The 18460-nt window shown below is 41.6% G+C and overlaps 2 protein-coding genes across 2 annotated transcripts in view; both read left to right on the plus strand.

Annotated features, from left to right (window-relative positions):
* The first annotated feature begins 549 nt into the window (after nucleotides 1-549).
* Nucleotides 550-2946, plus strand: LOC116693478 (monocyte chemotactic protein 1B-like). Its single transcript, XM_032522481.1, has 4 exons — nucleotides 550-705; nucleotides 738-811; nucleotides 1596-1713; nucleotides 2262-2946. Exons 2-4 carry the CDS (start codon nucleotides 745-747, stop codon nucleotides 2374-2376), a joined length of 300 nt encoding a protein of 99 aa, XP_032378372.1. The 5' UTR covers nucleotides 550-705; nucleotides 738-744; the 3' UTR covers nucleotides 2377-2946.
* Nucleotides 2947-7228: 4282 nt separating this feature from the next.
* Nucleotides 7229-18460, plus strand: part of LOC116693485 (septin-7-like) — a 50727-nt gene continuing 39495 nt past the window's right edge. The window contains 2 exon segments of the mRNA XM_032522489.1: nucleotides 7229-7524; nucleotides 15514-15613. Coding sequence (XP_032378380.1) covers nucleotides 7486-7524; nucleotides 15514-15613 — 139 coding nt within the window. The 5' untranslated portion in view covers nucleotides 7229-7485.

Here is an 18460-nt window from a genome sequence, read left to right on the forward strand (position 1 = left end):
ATCTTTGACTCCAGTAAATTTGTCCATTCTTTGATAAATAATTATCCTAATAACTGGCTAAGGAACTTTGTTGCCTATAGCTACATGGGACATACAATATTACAGTCAAATTATTTGACTTTTTCTCTTAAAAGCATGTCAATAAACTATATACTATAACTGTTACTATATATATGTGTGGTTCTTGATGAGATTCTCATTGTCCAGTCTGGCCCTAGTGAAGTTGAGTTTGACAGCCCTGTTCTAGAAACACAAATAAAATGTTAAAGCAAAAATTATAATACTCATCTAAATTTATATATATTTAATTTTGAAGATGTGACATGCAGGCGGCGAGCAGAAAGTACAGTAGTGGCAGTGAGTAATTCACAGGGAAACCACGTTGAAAACAAAGAAAAGACTTCCTCCTTCAATGTTAACTTGTTTAGGGAAGTGAAATGGACAAAGACACATGCACAAAAAAGCCCATGCGTGAAACTCCCACTCCTGGTAACCCCCCTGCAGGCAGATCCAGGTGAGAGACACGGACACGTCATACAGAGAAGTCCCTCATGGAGCTCAGGGTCTCCCCCGGCTGCTCCTCAACTGTATAAATGTGGAGGCAGCCGGAGTCCAAGTCATCACAGCACGGAGAACAGGTTGAGCCAGCTCAACTCTGATCAGCACTGACTGTAACACAGTGAAGGCAACACACACACACACACACACACACACACACACACACACACACACACACTCTTCAGGATGGCTGCTCCTCGTCTCGCTCTGTCTGTGGTTGTGCTGATGCTCGCTGTCATCGCTCTGAGTGAAGGTAAGAAGATAAGAAGATCAAATATGACAAGAAAAACTTTATTGTCTTTTACGAGTAACAGAAATGTGTCTTTGATAGGGCAGGCAAAATGACATAAAATACATATGAAAACATAAAAGATAAAAGGTGACTGAGTGGCTGAGAGATATATTAGTGCAGCTCCAATGGTTAACAGAGACCCTGATTTGATGGATGCAGCACCACATACACTAACTGGATGAAGGTCTTTGAAATTGTTCCAGTCTTACTTTCAGAGATAAATCCACCCTAAATTATTATTTAAATGTTAACGACTTACTCTGTCAAATGTTGTTAATCCTTTAAAGAATAACCATCTTAACCAGGCTTTTGATGGACCTGTCAACACTTAACTTTCTCATGTATTACTTTGTTATTTTAATTATAGTTTTTTTTTTTTAAATGTTTCATCTTGATGTTTTATGTAAAGCATTTTGTGACTTTTATTTGAAAAGCGGATTGGTGCTTTAAAAATACATTTGACTTAATTACCAACGTACTTACTTACATACTTAATAACTTACATAATTACTTACATGCTTGCTTACTTACTTACTTACTTAAATTAAACTAGTTCTTCTGTAAACAGCAGATGATGATCATGATTATAATTTTTTCCATATGTAATGGAACAACTGAGCCATGACACAGATTTCAGATTTGGCCTGAGAGGAAATTAAAAAGGGAACAAAGTAGAAGAAGTCCATGACGTCTGTGAGTCTGCATGTCTGCTGTGAGTTGCTGATTTCCAGGTTTTTGTTGGTAGGTCTGCGTGGTGTCGGCCCAAAGAGATGCTGCTTCCGTTTCAACGAGAACGAGGTGCCCAGAGACCGGGTGGCCAGCTACATCCGGACCAGCCAGCGGTGCTCCAACCCTGCCGTCTTGTAAGTACACCATCTTTAGAGCAAGGGTTGTAGTCAAAACCACCTAAACCGAGACTCAGTTATCACCAAGTCCAGAGTGTATCGAGATTGAGACAAGACCAAGGCTTTGAGGGGTCAAGACCAAGACCAGACCAGTGCAAGTCCTACACTGCAAGTCTCCATGAAATTGAATATGTTAACCATAGGCACTCCTCAGATTGAAAACAGCCACAGAAAACAAATCAGGTCCTCATGGTTTAGGTAGCCAGATTTTATTACCTACGATTTGGCAGACATCCAATCACATTGTACACACGATACCCCGCAGTTGTGGTCTTGACCGGTCTTAAAAATAAAACCCAAAGTCCTTTCATCTGAGACTGAGACAAGACTGAGTAAAAAATGTTGTCAATTCCGAACAAGACCAAGTCTTTCAAAAAAGTGGTCTTGAGACCAAGACAGATGTCGAGTAGCACCACACTGCCATACATCCCGACATTATGTCATGGACTGGATCTACACATGACGGACTGACTGGCTGGCCCCTGTGTGTGTGTGTGTGTGTTCAGGTTGAAGACAGTGGCCGGTCGTCAGCTGTGTGTCAGACCTTCAGCCACGTGGGTGAAGCAGCTCATCAGCTACCTGGACGCCAAGGCTATCCCAGGAGAGACGTCCAACCTGTAACCAGGGCAACACGTGGCCAGGTTATCTCCAGTAACAGCTATCTGATTATCTGAATGCAAAATATATACCTAAAACAGTATATACTAAATATTGTTGTGTTTTGTAACATGCTCATGGATAGAATTTGCTAGTAGCCATTTCTATACATACCATGTTCTACATTTCTGATTTCAATTGTATAATTTAAGTATTTAGAACAATATGTATGTATTACTTGATACTCAAAGTGTGACCGTCAACACTGTGAACTACTGCGATGTAGTTGGAATTGACTTACAGAAACTACAGCTACCTGCACACACTGTCAAAGAGCAGTGGCTCCCAACTCCACCTGTTGTCATAAGTAAAGTATAAGCTACGGGTTACCTCACTATTTCTACTATGAACCATTTTGAGCATGTTGTCTTTTTTTCTGTAAAGCAAAGTGATGATCACTTGCAGTCTGTTTTAAATTCAAATCACAATTTGACAACAAATAATTGATTCTATTGATTTAAGCATGATGAATTGATTTCTGTATGCATGTGCTACTAATTTGATCCTCTTGAATTAAAGCAAGATAAGATGTCATGTTTGGCTGCGTGAAACTCTCTCTTCTTGTCAGGACTTTAGTTTCTACACACACTGGCGTTTATTTAACCCTCCTGTGGTCCTTGGGTCCAATTTGACCCTTTTTCAAAGTTTCTACATGAGAAATTTGTGTTTTCTTTCAAGCAAATTGCTCAAAGAAAACAGGTGCTGTTCCATGCAATGTTTTTTGCAGCTTAAGTTAAGGAGAAGGAGTTTTGATCGGGATGGATACAAACAAAGAAATACCAAGTGCTAGCATCACATTCTCCTTCTGCTTTTGATCTTCCTTTTCAAGGCTAAGGACTTCGTACTTACTGTTGAGCAGCTTTCTCACAGCTGTGTGAGCTTTAGATGTCTGATAACAATGAATACCTCAGCAGCACTGAAGTGATGAGCTTTTGAAAATGTTCCAAAACCTTATTTCCTTAAAGCCAGAACAGAACTTTTGTGAGAAGAAATACCACATTCTCCTTCTTCCAAATGACAAATTGAATTTTTAGGCAACAAAACACACGCAGACTTGCTCATTACAGTAGGCCTACATTCATTCATTCATTCATTCATTCATTCATTCAACCTTTATTCATCCACGAGAGATCCTTGAGGGACGACCCTCACTTTCAGTGTCATGTGGTCAGATTACAGGGACAAACAGAACAACAGAAAGCACAATCATAAGACATATAAAAAAACAACACAACATTCAGAACTGGAAACAGATTTGATAAATAAATTAGGATAATATGAATGCAAAAGAAAATATTATTATAGTAAAGCAGTTACAAGTAGAAGTTCGTAGGTTTAGAACCAGATTTCTAAATTGTCTAAGAGGCACTTTTGAGTTGATTTTAAGTAAGTGATGTAATGTGTTCCAGGAGTCGGGTGCACCAAAACTAAAAGCAGTTTTCCACTTTCAGAACAAGCTCGTGGAACATGAAGTAAAAATCTGTCAGCAGAGCGAGTCTGATAACACATGTTCTGTAAACTAAGATGCCAGTTTTCCAATAACATAGATTACATAAGGACTACTAGCCAGTCAGAAGCAGAGTATGAGGCCCTGACAGTACCTAGGTAAGGACTACTAGCCAGTCAGAAGCAGAGTATGAGGCCCTGACAGTACCTAGGTAAGGACTACTAGCCAGTCAGGAGCAGAGTATGAGGGCCCTGAGAGTACCTAAGTAAGGACTACTAGCCAGTCAGAAGCAGAGTGTGAGGGTTTGCCATGCTAGCAGCTAGCTGAGCATTATAACATGTTTTAAAAAGTAAAGCTAGAACAGAGCTGTGTAGAGCACTTTGTGAACAGGGATTTCTGTTGGAGAGGGTAAGTCCCTTTGAAAACCTGTAAAATGCACAAAAAAGGTACATAACACAATAAAGGAAAGGGAAAAGCCCCAAAAGCATAATATGAGCACTTTAAGAGATACCAGTGATTGTTGCGTCTCACACTCAGTGGTTTAGTCTCCGTGCTCTGCCATGACCAGCAGCTTGTGAAGGCTAATGTTGGCTGATGTAAACTAACTAGAGATACATAATTCTGTGCAATTACTGTGTCTGTTTTGCTGACTGTCTACTTGTGTCACCGGTCCACTACATTGTAACATATAAAAATCATTCTGGAATTGCCACTTGTTGCCACAGTGGCTCTGTTACAGCAAAAGTTAGTTTTGGTTTAATGTTCACTTTCTTTAAAAATGCTATTTGCAAAGGCACCTCCAGTCCCAATCAGACTACAGTACAGGGGTTATACTGTAGATATGACTCAACTACATCAGTTGAGAACAAGTGTGTATTTGGAAGAACTGTGCTTTAACGTCAGATAGCAGTTGCTTTATTTGCCACAAGAGCACGCCAACGGACCACCTAGCTTCACATCCCAGCAGCCACGGTCACAAGTGCATGCAAATCTTTGGAATTGTTCCTTTAACTGTGGGCTAAACAACAAGAAAAGTTCCCATCATCAGAAGTTTAACTAATGAGACACGCAGTGCCTTTAATCGTGCTTCCAGTGATGACTTCTTGGTACAGGCCTGCTTATGCTTTTTATTACAGCCATCTAATCACACTGATTTACTGGATAGGACGAAACGGGAACGCTTCTCATGACAACATCACCAGGGCTTTAAATCAACTTTATTGATCACCATGCAACATGGCTAATAGATTTTTAAAGTTACCAGGCTATCTGATTTTCCACTAGTCATTTTGTTTTCCCAAGGAAAAAACCCAGATTATGAGTGCCACTGAATAATGTAAGCATCCGATTTTTTTTAAATAGTTTTTTATTTTGGTTGATGGAAAATATAAACTAAAGTCTCTCTGGTTCAGCGTGGTTTGTAATGGACAGATAGATAGATAGATAGATAGATAGATAGAGAGATATGATAGATAGATAGATAGATAGATAGATAGATAGATAGATAGTAGATAGTAGATAGATAAATAGATAGATAGATAGATAGATAAATAGATAAAATAGATAGATAAATAGATAGATAGATAGATAGAATAGATAAATAGATAGATAGAAGATGATAGATGAGAATAAGATAGATAGATAGATAATAGATAGATAGAGAGATAGTAGATAGAAGATAGATAGATAGATATAATAGATAGATAGAAGATCGATAGATGGATAAAATAGATAGATAGATAGATAGATAGATAGATAGATAGATATATAGATAGATAGATAGATAATAGATAGTGATAGATAGATAAATAGATAGATAGATAGATAAATAGATAGATAGAAAGATCGATAGATGGATAAAATAAATAGATAGAAGATAGATAGATAGATAGATAGATAGATAGATAGATAAATAGATAGATAGATAGAATAGATAAATAGATAGATAGAAAGCAGAGAGATGGAATAAATAGATAGATAGATAGATAGATAGATAGATAATAGATGATAGATAGATAAGATAAGATAGAAAGACGATAGATAGAAAGATAAATAGATAGATAGAAAGATCGATGATGGATAAATAGATAGATAGATAGATAGATAGATAGAAAGATCGATAGATCGATAGATAGATAGAGAGATTGATAGATAGATAGGAGTAGATAGAGTAGATAGATAGATAGATATAGATAGATAGATAGATAGATAGATAGATGGATAGATATTTATTGATCCCAAAAAATGGGAAATTATGGTGTTACAGCAGACAAATCAGTCAGCACAGAATACAAATATAAAAGAAATACTAGGATAAAATGTACATACATACAGTGTACATGAAATAATAATACTAACAGGAAGAAAATATAAGAACAAACATTTGAATATATACAGGATGGGAATACAAAATGTGCAACAAAATGAGATAACTACATTGCTGTAATGATCTCCTCAGAGCCAATGCTGGTCCTTAAGCTCCACTAATCTATTTTTGATAAGCAAATGTTTCAAAGATGGCCTACACAGTTGTTTTCCGTATATTTTGTGGCTTTTGCATCACAGATGTCTCCCTTGATCCTCACTGGTGGTATGGCTATATTAATGTCAAGCCGCATTTACCACTTTCTCGGTTGATTGATCGTAAATGTTTCGTAACGCTATTCACAACAGTCTTTGAAGGTAGCATGTGTCTGCCTCCAGCACTTGAACGCATCACACACACGGTCAGAGGCCGGACCGATCACATTTGTGTTTGACCAATAGGAAGATGGATCCAGGTTTCCCACAGAGGCAAGCTGGCCACACACACCCAGTTGGATACCGGAACGCATGCCTATTTTCCTTCAAAATAAGAGCCTTTATCACGCCCTAGGTTTGTCAGTTCTCATAATTGTACTTTTCTATGTATATCTTACCAAAGATCCTCTATCCTAAACCGTCTCTGCAAACTATGGTACTTTGCCATGAGGTAGTTTCTTTTACTGCTTTTTCTGAAAAGCTTAAATATGATGCTGTTTTTTCTTGTCCCCATTTGAAGCTGAACTCATTACTATGTGAGCACATCTACATTTTAGAAAACAACCATTGTTGTAGCATTACAGCTATAAGTCACATGAATTTAGTTGTTAAATGCTAACAAAAGTGTTAGCCACTGCTACAGTGTTGCCAAATTAACGGGTAGAACCCCAATTATCATGTTTAGCTATTCAGAAAGACATAAGGTGGGGGGGGGGGGTACATTGTCTGGCCAATGTAGTGGAAACTTCGCCCCTGGAAAATAAAAGTTCAAATTATAGACTAATAATGAAAACAAATGCAACATTATTTTGAAATTCTCAACCGGATGCATTGTATACATTTCATGGGCTTGCCTTGAGAGGGAAAGACAGTCGTTAAGCATTTTTCTTCACCGTGCTAACGCTACATCTGGTAGTAGTACCGTCAGCGGCCATATGTAATTTAAGCTCATTCATTCGTTTACAGACGCACTTTGCTTATTTTTGTTTGCACCAAACTCGGTTTTTGAGGGTGGAACGAGCGCCTTTCTCTCCGCTCCGACGCTTTGCGGGACGTTGACCAGTGTGAGACCGAGCGGGCTGGGTTGTGACAGCACCGGAGCAACAATGATCGAGCGACCAGAGACCGCGGTTCCCAGCATCGCTGTAAGTCCATCTGTCTTCCGAGTAACCGTACACCACTGTGCAAGTGTTCAAATCTATAACGTTACCTTATTTAATGTTTCCATATTTAATGTTACCATGTTTAATGTTACCATGTTTAACTATATACCCTTGTGTTGTGGTGGCTGCTAGTACCGACCTCTGATATATGGAGAAAACTAACCACCAAGCTCCTTTTAATAGCTGCTTGATTTAGGATATTTTCCATAACTACAAATACTTATACTTGAAAGAAACACCCCTCACACATTCTGACAAATCAATATAGTCTACTGATGACATCGGCATAATGTGGTTGACTAAACTAGACGTATTTCAGTAACGTTCAATGCCTAATTTGTTTTGAAGGAATGAATCACCTCCCACCTCTGGAACGTTAACGTTACTCTGGTAAAGGAAGCTCATGGGTGGGAAAGTATAACAGCATCTGCTTTTTTGTTGCAATAGATCATGTTTGGTTGGCTACAAATGAACCAAGTGACAAAGAGATAACACAACACGGTTGTCTTTTAAATAGCAGTTATTTGAACGGAGGCTGGCTTGCAGGCTCCCTGATCGCTAGAACAGCACGGATCGGGGTTACGTGGTCTGGTTTCAATTATACATCTTTGCAGCGGGGAAATATATTATGGGCCACAGTACATTCTTGTTTAGACGTGTTTTCCCACCGACCATGACAACTTTACTAGTGAACGTATATATGGGATTCAGTACAGTTGAGATGATGGCCACAGCGAGCTATGGTGGCCACGGATTTTATGAGCCCAGATGGGATCTGCTCTCTTTCGCCAAATTCCTTTAAGAAATCTCCCAGTTTAGCTAGACCACGATCAATGTAAATAAAAAAGGAATTTAAGTGAGTGAAATAGTTCTTGGTGGAATGTATTGTATACATAACAATAATGTCGGAATCACTCACTACTAGAGCTTTATAACTGTGTTCCCAAACATGTGCACGTAGATGTCAACGTTTTCTTAAACTGCTCAATTGTTGAATGTAGTTTGGTGTGAATGTCCACACAACTGCGTTTAGCAAGAAGACCCCTGTTGGTTGACCACATCTGCATTGCTTTGTGCACTGGCACTTACTTTGTACTGTATCTGTTTGTGATACAGTGTGAGTGGATTGCCAGTGACTTTCCTTGGCATAGCCCTAAGGGGGGGGGGGCATACTCATTATGCATCTAGAGAGATAGTGTACGGGCAATGTGCTCATTGCTAAAAAAACATTACAAAAGAAAGAAATTTCACATGCACTGTTTTCAGATGATTTCTGCCCCCCCCTCCCCCCACTGCAGTGTTGAGAGATGCAAAATGTGTTTCGTGATTAATAATCAATAATACAATATATGTATGTAATAAATGAAAGTTTAATATAGCCGATGGAAGCATTCAGAGGGCCTCAGCATCAGCTGCTGAATGCATGCAGGGGGAGGGGGGGGGGGGGGGGGTGATGATGTCAGTGAACCAGGCAGCTACTATCACCACTGTGGACTGGGGGAGGGGTTAACAGTAATAGTATGGACTGCCTAGCCTTTCTCTCTCTCATCCCCCATTACTTCCCTCTTTTCCCGGCCTGTTTTTCTCTTAATCACTTTTTTATGAAAAAGAACTACATTAGTAATCATAATACATTTTTACACTTTCAAGTGGCAAGTGCCATTGCATCATTGGAAATAGAGATTGTGATGCTATATACAGTTATCATTAGCTGGAAGCGCGTGTGTGTGGGGGGTGTGTTGTGTGGTGTGTGTGTGTGTGTGTGTGTGTGTGTGTGTGTGTGTGTGTGTGTGTGCTCTACAAACCTCATTATGTGCTACAGACACAAGGTCCCAGTAAATAAAAAGGGTTTCTCATTAGTGCACACATGCATACTGTATGTTGATGCCAATTGATCCACAGACTCATATTAAGATGTGCACACACACACCCCGTCAGAGTTGGAACCTTATGTAACACATTCATAATTACGCACACAAAACTAGTATGTGGGTGGATCAAACATGGAAGTGGTGGAGGCACTCTCCACCACTTCCATGTTTGATCCATGGCTCATTCCGGGTATTCACGCCTGATGTGGAGCTAAATGCATCACATAGTATTGACAAGGCAAATAGATCGTTAGCTTCTCATTTCCCACATTCTGTGTGTCTGAAACGTCCACAGAATCCTGGTAAAGTTGACACCCCCTAAAATAGTCTGGAATATTTGAATGCATATCCATTGGGGGGTGGACATTCATTTTTGTGTTGCTAGGAAAGCTCTATGAGGCTGTTTTGTGTTTGTAGTTGTGGAAGTCTAGATTAACATTTGGTCATAATGATGAGTCAGTGCATACAAACAATATCCAAATATCAGCAGGGGTAATATTTGCGTCAAAGTACCATTCTGAGTCAGTTTGGTGGTGCTGCAGAGATCGCCCAACCTACAAATCGTATTCTACAGACTTTAAAAAAAATGTTTGCAAAACAATCACGCAATGACCATTTTATCATATTTCTCAATCACAATAATAATAGTAATGCAAAATGTATAATTTCCTCCAATATTGTGAATCTTATTGCATTTGCAACATCCATCGAAATAATCACGATTATTAGATATTTTATGTTGAATATCGCACATCTCCCTCTCCTCTGACAACGTTTTCACAAGATGCAGGTACCTGGCTCCATTCAGCCACAAGAGCAGTATAGGGTCCGCTACCAATGGAGCTGGACGATGAGGTTCTAGTCCCAAAGATGTTGGATGGGGTTAGGGTCAGGGCTCCTTGCAGGCCAGTCAAGTTCTTCTGCATCCCAACCAGGAAAGGCGTTTCTTTAGGGACCTGGCTTTGTGCGCTGATATGTTGAAACAGGAAAGGGTCTTCCCCAAACTGTTGTTACAGAGCTAAAACAATGCAGTGGTTTTGAAAAACACAAATGTATGATTGTGGTTTTGAAAAATGGTAGCATATGGTTACTTGTATTCACATTTGGCAGTAATTCTAAACAACAACTGGCTACTAAACGTTGTCATGGGTTCATAGCGCACAAAAGATGCAGCAGAGGGAAGTACAGAGGCCCGGATGTGACGATCAAACGAGCGTACTCATCTGCAGTGGCATGGACATGACCCTGTAATGCTCTATTTTATAACCAAGGATAGGTTCATTCTGTGTAAATTTGGCAAAAGTTAAGCTGCAGGTGCTTTAAACCCCCCCCCCTTCAGCTGACCTATCCGTGTAGAGCTGCAGTTTTCCATCGGCACCATGCGTGACAGAGCCTGAGAGGCTGTTCACTGGCAGGCAGGCCAGCGGTCAATTGTGTTTGCCCCGCGTAGCGTGCAGGGCAGTGGCAGGGGGGTGGGGGGGCAGACTGGGATTGAGAGAGGTAGAGAGTGATGGGGAAGTGAGATCAGGATGGGAGATACCTCAGTGGTGTAGAGAGAGAGAGAGAGAGAGAGAGAGCAGCTGGCGAGCCTGACTTTCCAAGTGTTGCTGTACAATTAATTGTGTCAGAAATAGTTGTGATTAACAATATAATTCTCTCTTTTCTCTTTCAATTTCTCTGGCTTGAGACAGCTACTACACTCTAGGATGTTTGGAGGTGCTATGACAACATGTGACAGCTGCCACTAGCATAGCTTTAGCTCAACAGTCCGACCAATAATCACTTATTAAATTACAATTTGGGACAATTCTAAACAAAGTCCACTATCAGTCATACGTCATCAGTCATACCACCCAGGACCTCAGCTGATGTCAGCAACTATTTGTGGAAAAACAAAGAAACTGATTACGTAAAAAAAAATCCATAGATCCATGTGTTTACCACAGGGTGTCCAACGCGTAGCGAGATTGGAGTTGTTTGTGTTGTCTTGTCTTTCTCCACAGAGGGATACACTTCTGCATTCATTGGCTTCTATTGCTGTTCTGTTGTGGTTTACCTGTTTGATGGACTTTGGCAGGGTAGACTCCACTTCCTCTTTCCATCCTCCTCGGTGAAAGCCTGTTATTTCTCTCGGTGTGTCTGCACCCCCTCACCTCTCTTTTTCCATTAAAACAGCCCTTTTTCCCCAACTTGTGTTCATTCCAGCTGCACTTCATTTCAAAGGGGCTCTGCCGCTGCAGGACACAGGAGTACTAATTGCAGGTCCACAAAAACCAAGATTCTCGTCACTTTGTGACGCCTGCGTATTTGTTTACACACAGGTATAATACCATCGCAGAGACATAGTGAGTCCCCGGGAGCCACAGGTGGTCATTTGAGTGGGTCCCAGTACTTAACTCATTCACCCTCATTTGCATATGTGCGTATGTAATTACGCAATTATTTGCATAAAGCTAGTGGTTGTGTCATAAATATAATGTTATAATAAAAAAATTTGGTCTAATTCAGAGCACATAAATATATATATAAATATATATATATATATATATATATATATATATATATAGTGGGTAAAGGCAAACAATAGAACAATAAGTCTGGTTAATTCAGAAAATAATATCACTTTACTGTAATACAGCCTTTAAAACCGGGAAAAGATAATACTTATGTCATATTGTGATATTAAGTTCTCCAATATTTCAAGGCAAGGCAGCTTTATATGTAGAGCACATTTCAGCAACAGGGCAATTCAAAATGCTTTACACAAAATCAGTTAAAAAACAGTTAAAAATAAAAACAGATGAAACACAAGAATAAACAGTTAAAAATAAGAAATGAACAGTCATTTAAAGAAAGGCAGCATCAAAAAGAAAGGTCTTCAGCCTTGATTTAAAAGAACTGAGAGTAGCAGCGGATCTACAGGTTTCTGGGGGTTTGTTCCAGATATGAGGAGCATAGAAACTGAACCCCCCCCCCCCCCCCAGTTTAGCTCTGACTCTGGGGACAGAAAGCAGACCTGTCCCAGATGACCTGAGAGGTCTGGGGGGGTCATAGTGTAGTAGTAGACCTGTCCCAGATGACCTGAGAGGTCTGGGGGGTTCATAGTGTAGTAGCAGATGAGAAATGTATTTTGGTCCTAAACCGTGATTTATAAACTAGCTAAAGTACTTTGAAATCAATTCTTTGAGGTACAGGAAGCCAGTGTAAAGACTTCAGAACTGGAGTGATGTGATCCAGTCTCTTGGTCTTAGTGAGGACTGGAGTGATGTGATCCAGTCTCTTGGTCTTAGTGAGGACTTGAGTGATGTGATGATGATCCAGTCTCTTGGTCTTAGTGAGGACTGGAGTGATGATGATCCAGTCTCTTGGTCTTAGTGAGGACTGGAGTGATGTGATCCAGTCTCTTGGTCTTAGTGAGGACTGGAGTGATGTGATCCAGTCTCTTGGTCTTAGTGAGGACTGGAGTGATGTGATCCAGTCTCTTGGTCTTAGTGAGGACTGGAGTGATGTGATCCAGTCTCTTGGTCTTAGTGAGGACTGGAGTGATGTGATCCAGTCTCTTGGTCTTAGTGAGGACTGGAGTGATGTGATCCAGTCTCTTGGTCTTAGTGAGGACTGGAGTGATGTGATCCAGTCTCTTGGTCTTAGTGAGGACTGGAGTGATGTGATCCAGTCTCTTGGTCTTAGTGAGGACTGGAGTGATGTGATCCAGTCTCTTGGTCTTAGTGAGGAACTGGATGATGATCCTCGCTTGGTCTTAGTGAGACTGAGTGATGTGATGATGACCAGTCTCTTGGTCTTAGTGAGACTGGAGTGATGTATGACGTCTCTTGGTCTTAGTGAGGACTGGAGTGATGTGATCCAGTCTCTTGGCTTAGTGAGGACTGGTGATGTGTGATGATCCAGTCTCTTGGTCTTAGTGAGGACTGGGTGATGATGATCCAGTCTCTTGTTCTTAGTGAGGACTGGAGTGATGTGATCCAGTCTCTTGTTCTTAGTGAGGACTGGAGTGATGTGATCCAGTCTCTTGGTCTTAGTGAGGACTGGGTGATGTGATCCAGTCTCTTGGTTTTAGTGAGAACTGAGTGATGTGACCAGTCTCTGGTCTTAGTGAGGACTGGATGGATGTGATCCAGTCTCTTGGTCTTAGTGAGGACTGGAGTGATGTGATCCAGTCTTTTGTCTAGTGAGGACTGGGGTGTGTGATCCAGTCTCTTGGTTTTAGTGAGACTGGGTGATGTGATCCAGTCTCTTGGTCTTAGTGAGGACTGGAGTGGTGTGATCCAGTCTCTTGGTCTTAGTGAGACTGAGTGATGTGATCCAGTCTCTTGTCTTAGTGAGACTGGAGTGATGTGATCCAGTCTCTTGGTCTTAGTGAGGACTGGAGTGATGATCCGTCTCTTGGTCTTAGTGAGGACTGGAGTGATGTGATCCAGTCTCTGGGTTTAGTGAGGACTGGGGTGATGTGATCAGTCTCTGTTCTTAGTGAGGACTGGAGTGATGTGATCCAGTCTCTTGGGTCTTAGTGAGGACTGGGTGATGGTTCAGTCTCTTGGTCTTAGTGAGGACTGGGAGTGATGTGATCCAGTCTCTTGGTCTTAGTGAGGACTGGAGTGATGTGATCCAGTCTCTTGGTCTTAGTGAGGACTCGAGTGATGTGATCCAGTCTTTTGGTCTTAGTGAGGACTGGAGTGATGTGTCCAGTCTCTTGGTTTTGTGAGGACTGGGGTGATGTGATCCAGCTCTGGTCTAGTGAGGACCGAGTGATGTGATCCAGTCTCTTGGTCTTGTGAGCTGGAGTGATGTGATGCAGTCTCTTGGTTTTAGTGAGGACTGGAGTGATGTGATCCAGTCTCTTGGTCTTAGTGAGGACTGAGTGATGTGATCCAGTCTCTTGGTCTTAGTGAGGACTCGAGTGATGTGATCCAGTCTCTTGGTCTTAGTGAGGACTGGAGTGATGTGATCCATCTCTTGGTCTTAGTGAGGACTGAGTGATGTGATCCAGTCTTTGTCTAGTGAGGACTGGAGTGATGTGATCCAGTCTCTTGGTCTTAGTGAGGACTGGGGTGATGTGATCCAGTCTCTGGTCTTAGTGAGGACTGGAGTGATGTGATCCGTCTCTTTGTCTAGTGAGGACTGGGTGATGTGATCCGTCTCTTGGCTTAGTGAGGACGGGGTGATGTGATCCATCTCTTTGTCTTAGTGAGGCTGGGGTGATGTATCCAGTCTCTTGGTCTTAGTGAGGATGGGGTGATGTGATCCAGTCTCTTTGTCTTAGTGGGACTGGGTGATGTGATCCGTCTCTTGGTCTTAGTGAGGACTGGAGTGAGTGATCCAGTCTCTTGTCTTAGTGAGGACTCGAGCAGCAGCGTTCTGAATCGGCTGCAGCTGTCTGATTGATTTTTAGGGAGACCTGTAAAGACACCGTTACAGTAGTCAAGTCTACTGAAGATGAAAGCATGGACCAGTTTTTCCAAATCCTGTTGACACATAAGTCCTTTAACCCTTGATATATTCTTAAGGTGATAGTAGGCTGACTTTGTAATTGTCTTAATGTGGCTGTTAAAGTTCAGGTCTGAGTCCATGACTACACCCAGATTTCTGGCTTTGTCTGTTGTTTTTAACATTGTTGTTTGAAGCTGAGCGCGGACTTTTAATCCTTCCTCTTTTGCTCTACCCCCCCATGTAGGCGGTTTCAGTGTTTTACAACAACTAATTCTTAACATTAGCTGAGGTCTTAAGGCGTGTAACTGGTAACTTTTGATTGTTAAGTTATGCCAAATTGTAATTATGCAAGTCATCATTTTTTTTTTTTTTTATCTATTATTTGACTGAAAGCGACAATTTTATTGTTAATTGCAATTACTTCTGAGACAATTAATTGCACAGCAACATTTTGAATACTCTGTGTATGTTTTAATTATTCATGCTGTTTGATTCCCCTTAACAGAAAGTGTGGGTGTGTGTGTGTGTGTGTGTTGTGTGTGGTGTGTGTGTGGTGTGTGTGTGTGTGTGTGTGTGGTGTGTGTGTGTGTGTGTGTGTGTGTGTGTGTGTGTGTGTGTGTGTGTGTGTGTGTGTGTGTTGTGTGTGTGTTTTCAGCAGCGGAACCTGGAGGGCTACGTGGGCTTCGCCAACCTCCCCAACCAGGTGTATCGGAAGTCTGTCAAACGAGGGTTTGAGTTCACTTTAATGGTTGTCGGTAAGTGGGAAACCTCTCCATCTGACTCATGACTGAGTGGGGAATGTGTGTGTTTGCGTCGGTTCATGTGAGAGGGTTTGTGCGCCCAGGCCGAACACCTGCCCGTCCGCCTGCATCCGCTCGTCTGAGTGTGTTTTCATTTTTGTGCGAGTGTGTGTGTCATCGGCGCGGGTTCAAAGGAGGAAAAGCATGTGTGGCATCCAGCGCACTCAGGATGACGAGTTGACAATTTAAAAAGCTGTTTCTGCAGGACGGGGGCCCCCCATGTGGCCCGGCTTTAACATCTACAGCAGGGGTGTCAATCTCAGTGTCACTAGGGGCCGCACTGGAAAATGAAAATCACATCAAGGGCCAGACATTAATAGTTTTATTGACATGCTGTTATTTAATAGAAAAAGTAAAAAATCTTTGACTGTATTACTGCATCTTCTCACTTACAGTTTGGTCGACATAAAGCCCTAAACAAGTCTGCAGAATAGTTCCTTAGCCATCATAAAGTTAAGCTAATCAAGCAAAACAATGATTACATCTTTAAAAGCCGGCTACCACACAGCTGACTCACACCAACCTGTTTCAGCCTGAACATGCAACCTCACCGGGTCAGTGGAGATTTTTAAATCTCAACGTGGGCAAATCTGACAAATTCAGTTCTATGTTTGAGAAACAGTTTCCCATTTCTTGTGAATCTAAATTGATATGCGGTCCGGATCAAAATCTGTGAGGGCCCTGATTTGGTCCCCGTGCCTTGAGTTGGAACATGCAGTCTACAGTGTTGTTCAGTGACGGAGAGGGAGCATGTGAAAATATTTTTTTCTCGAAGCTAGATTCCCACAGCTTCTAGGGGAGTAGTCTCTGTGGCCCCAGGTCGCAAAATAACACATCTGTGTGCTTTGGACTACTCGATTTGGGACGAGAGCCGCAGGATGTTGGCTCAAGTAGAGATGAACTTGGCCACAAAATGTGGCTAACAGCATTACAGAAGGAAGGAAGTGGACAGAGGAGTGGAGGGACCATGCGTTTGGCTTTCTTTATGGACACACCACACTAACACATGCATAAGTAGTTTTGCATAGCAGGGTTTTCTTCAATTTTTACGTCTTATGCCTGCCATACACTAGAAGACTTTGAACAGACTGAAATCTGACACCACCATCTCACAAAAAGACAACCATCTCACAGCTGACGTTAAAGACTGTGGAAGGGTCCCACATTGCACGAGAACAACTAGTCTTGTTTTCGAAGCGGTAAACTTCAGGGAGAGTCTGCAGAGGTTCTCTTCTGCTGTACGTGTAGATGAATGTCCCCAGCACCCGGGGGTCTGCGTTTATCTGCCGGTAGAACTCTGCTGGATGACTTTCTTCAGAAGGGTTGGATATCTACAACTTTCCCTCTTTAGTGTTTAGCTTAGTGCGGTGCCATAACAACAGTCAACAACACGGGCTCCAGCTGATGCAGCTTCCTGTTTGGTGCTGGAGGGAGTGGCGAAGGGTTTTTAATCACTGCTTAAGTTTATGAACGACAAACGATTGGGAGAGCATCTGGCATTGTGGAAAGCATCGTCTTCTTCTGGCTAAGGCGGCACGATCACAGCCAAGATGATAAAACCGGTCTTTAGGTCAGTATTGAGATCATGATTATTTACCATGATAATTCACATTCAATTAAAAAGAGCACTCTTTCACTTCAATGTTGTGAAGAATAACCGAAACCATAAAAATGATTGTGTTTTGATTTCTTCTCAGTGTGAGAGTCTTTTCTGTCATTTACTGTCACGATTTGTCTCCTCTAACACACACATACACACGCCCTGTGCACAGCGGGGAGTGTGTGTCGGGTTTCGCTGTGGTAATGCAGCGCAGCTGTGCCCGGTGGACTCCAGTTTTAGCCTGAGAGACGCAGAGACGCGAGCCTGCACGGAGCGGCTGCAGACAGCTGCATGGATTCAAATGAGACATTGTGACATTTAGGGCAGGGGTCGTCTACGTTTGTAGGCCAAGGCCAAGCAAGCCGAGTGAAGTGTAAAATAAATGTTGGCATGCAATGAAAAAAAAAAAATGTACGCGTTATGCTCGGCCCTTAATCGCATCTCGATTAACGCGGTAATGCTGACAGCCCTTCTCTAAATATTTCATGTCTGTGTTACTATACCCAGTTGGACCCTTAAAAAATAATTTCCTATTGTGCTTCTTTCTTAAAATCTGTTCCAGCTAGCCTTAACATGTTTTAAAATGTCATAAATCTGGTGGTGACCCCATATGAGTTCAGTGGACAGAGAAGACGTTAACACAGAGAGGCGTCCAACCTTTATTATTTCAGCCTGGGGTTTTAGCTTCCTGTTTAGTAAACAGCCACTGTGGAAGAGACACAGGAGGGACACAAAGACCGCAGAGTGATGTCTTGGGTGAGAACCAGAGAGAGCTCCGCAATCAATTAGATCCTGTTTCAGGCCCTCTCACATATGGGCCCCTCTGTCTCTCTCCACAGCGTTTTTGGCTCCCAGCCCTGCATACCCCAGCCGATCCAAATTTCACACACAAATGTGAAGAACATAGCAGTTTGTTCAGCGCTACACACAGGGTTCTTCCACACTCAGAATGAGCCTTTAGGGTGGGGAAGACTACGCACTGTATTACTTTATTAATAGAAATGATCTCTTATTTATGACAATTTGATAAACAAAAGGAATCCAGATCCATGTAATAACCTCCCCTTTAAAAATAAAAATCTGCCTGCTTCTATGGGAATTTACCATAGGGGGGTGTATATTTATGCTCCCTTTATTTTAACATAGGGGGGTGTATACTCATGACCCTGTATTTTAAGGAAGAATATTTATTTATTTATGAT

This window comes from Etheostoma spectabile, chromosome 8 (assembly GCF_008692095.1).
Source record: "Etheostoma spectabile isolate EspeVRDwgs_2016 chromosome 8, UIUC_Espe_1.0, whole genome shotgun sequence".
NCBI classification, from domain to species: Eukaryota; Metazoa; Chordata; class Actinopteri; order Perciformes; family Percidae; genus Etheostoma; species Etheostoma spectabile.

Bases quoted from the DNA above. Each gene is read 5' to 3' on its own strand.
- LOC116693478 (XM_032522481.1), top strand. From the start codon at position 745: ATGGCTGCTCCTCGTCTCGCTCTGTCTGTGGTTGTGCTGATGCTCGCT. The intron at 812-1,595 runs GTAAGAAGATAA...TTTTGTTGGTAG, and splicing joins TGTCATCGCTCTGAGTGAAG to GTCTGCGTGGTGTCGGCCCA. The intron at 1,714-2,261 runs GTAAGTACACCA...GTGTGTGTTCAG, and splicing joins TGCTCCAACCCTGCCGTCTT to GTTGAAGACAGTGGCCGGTC.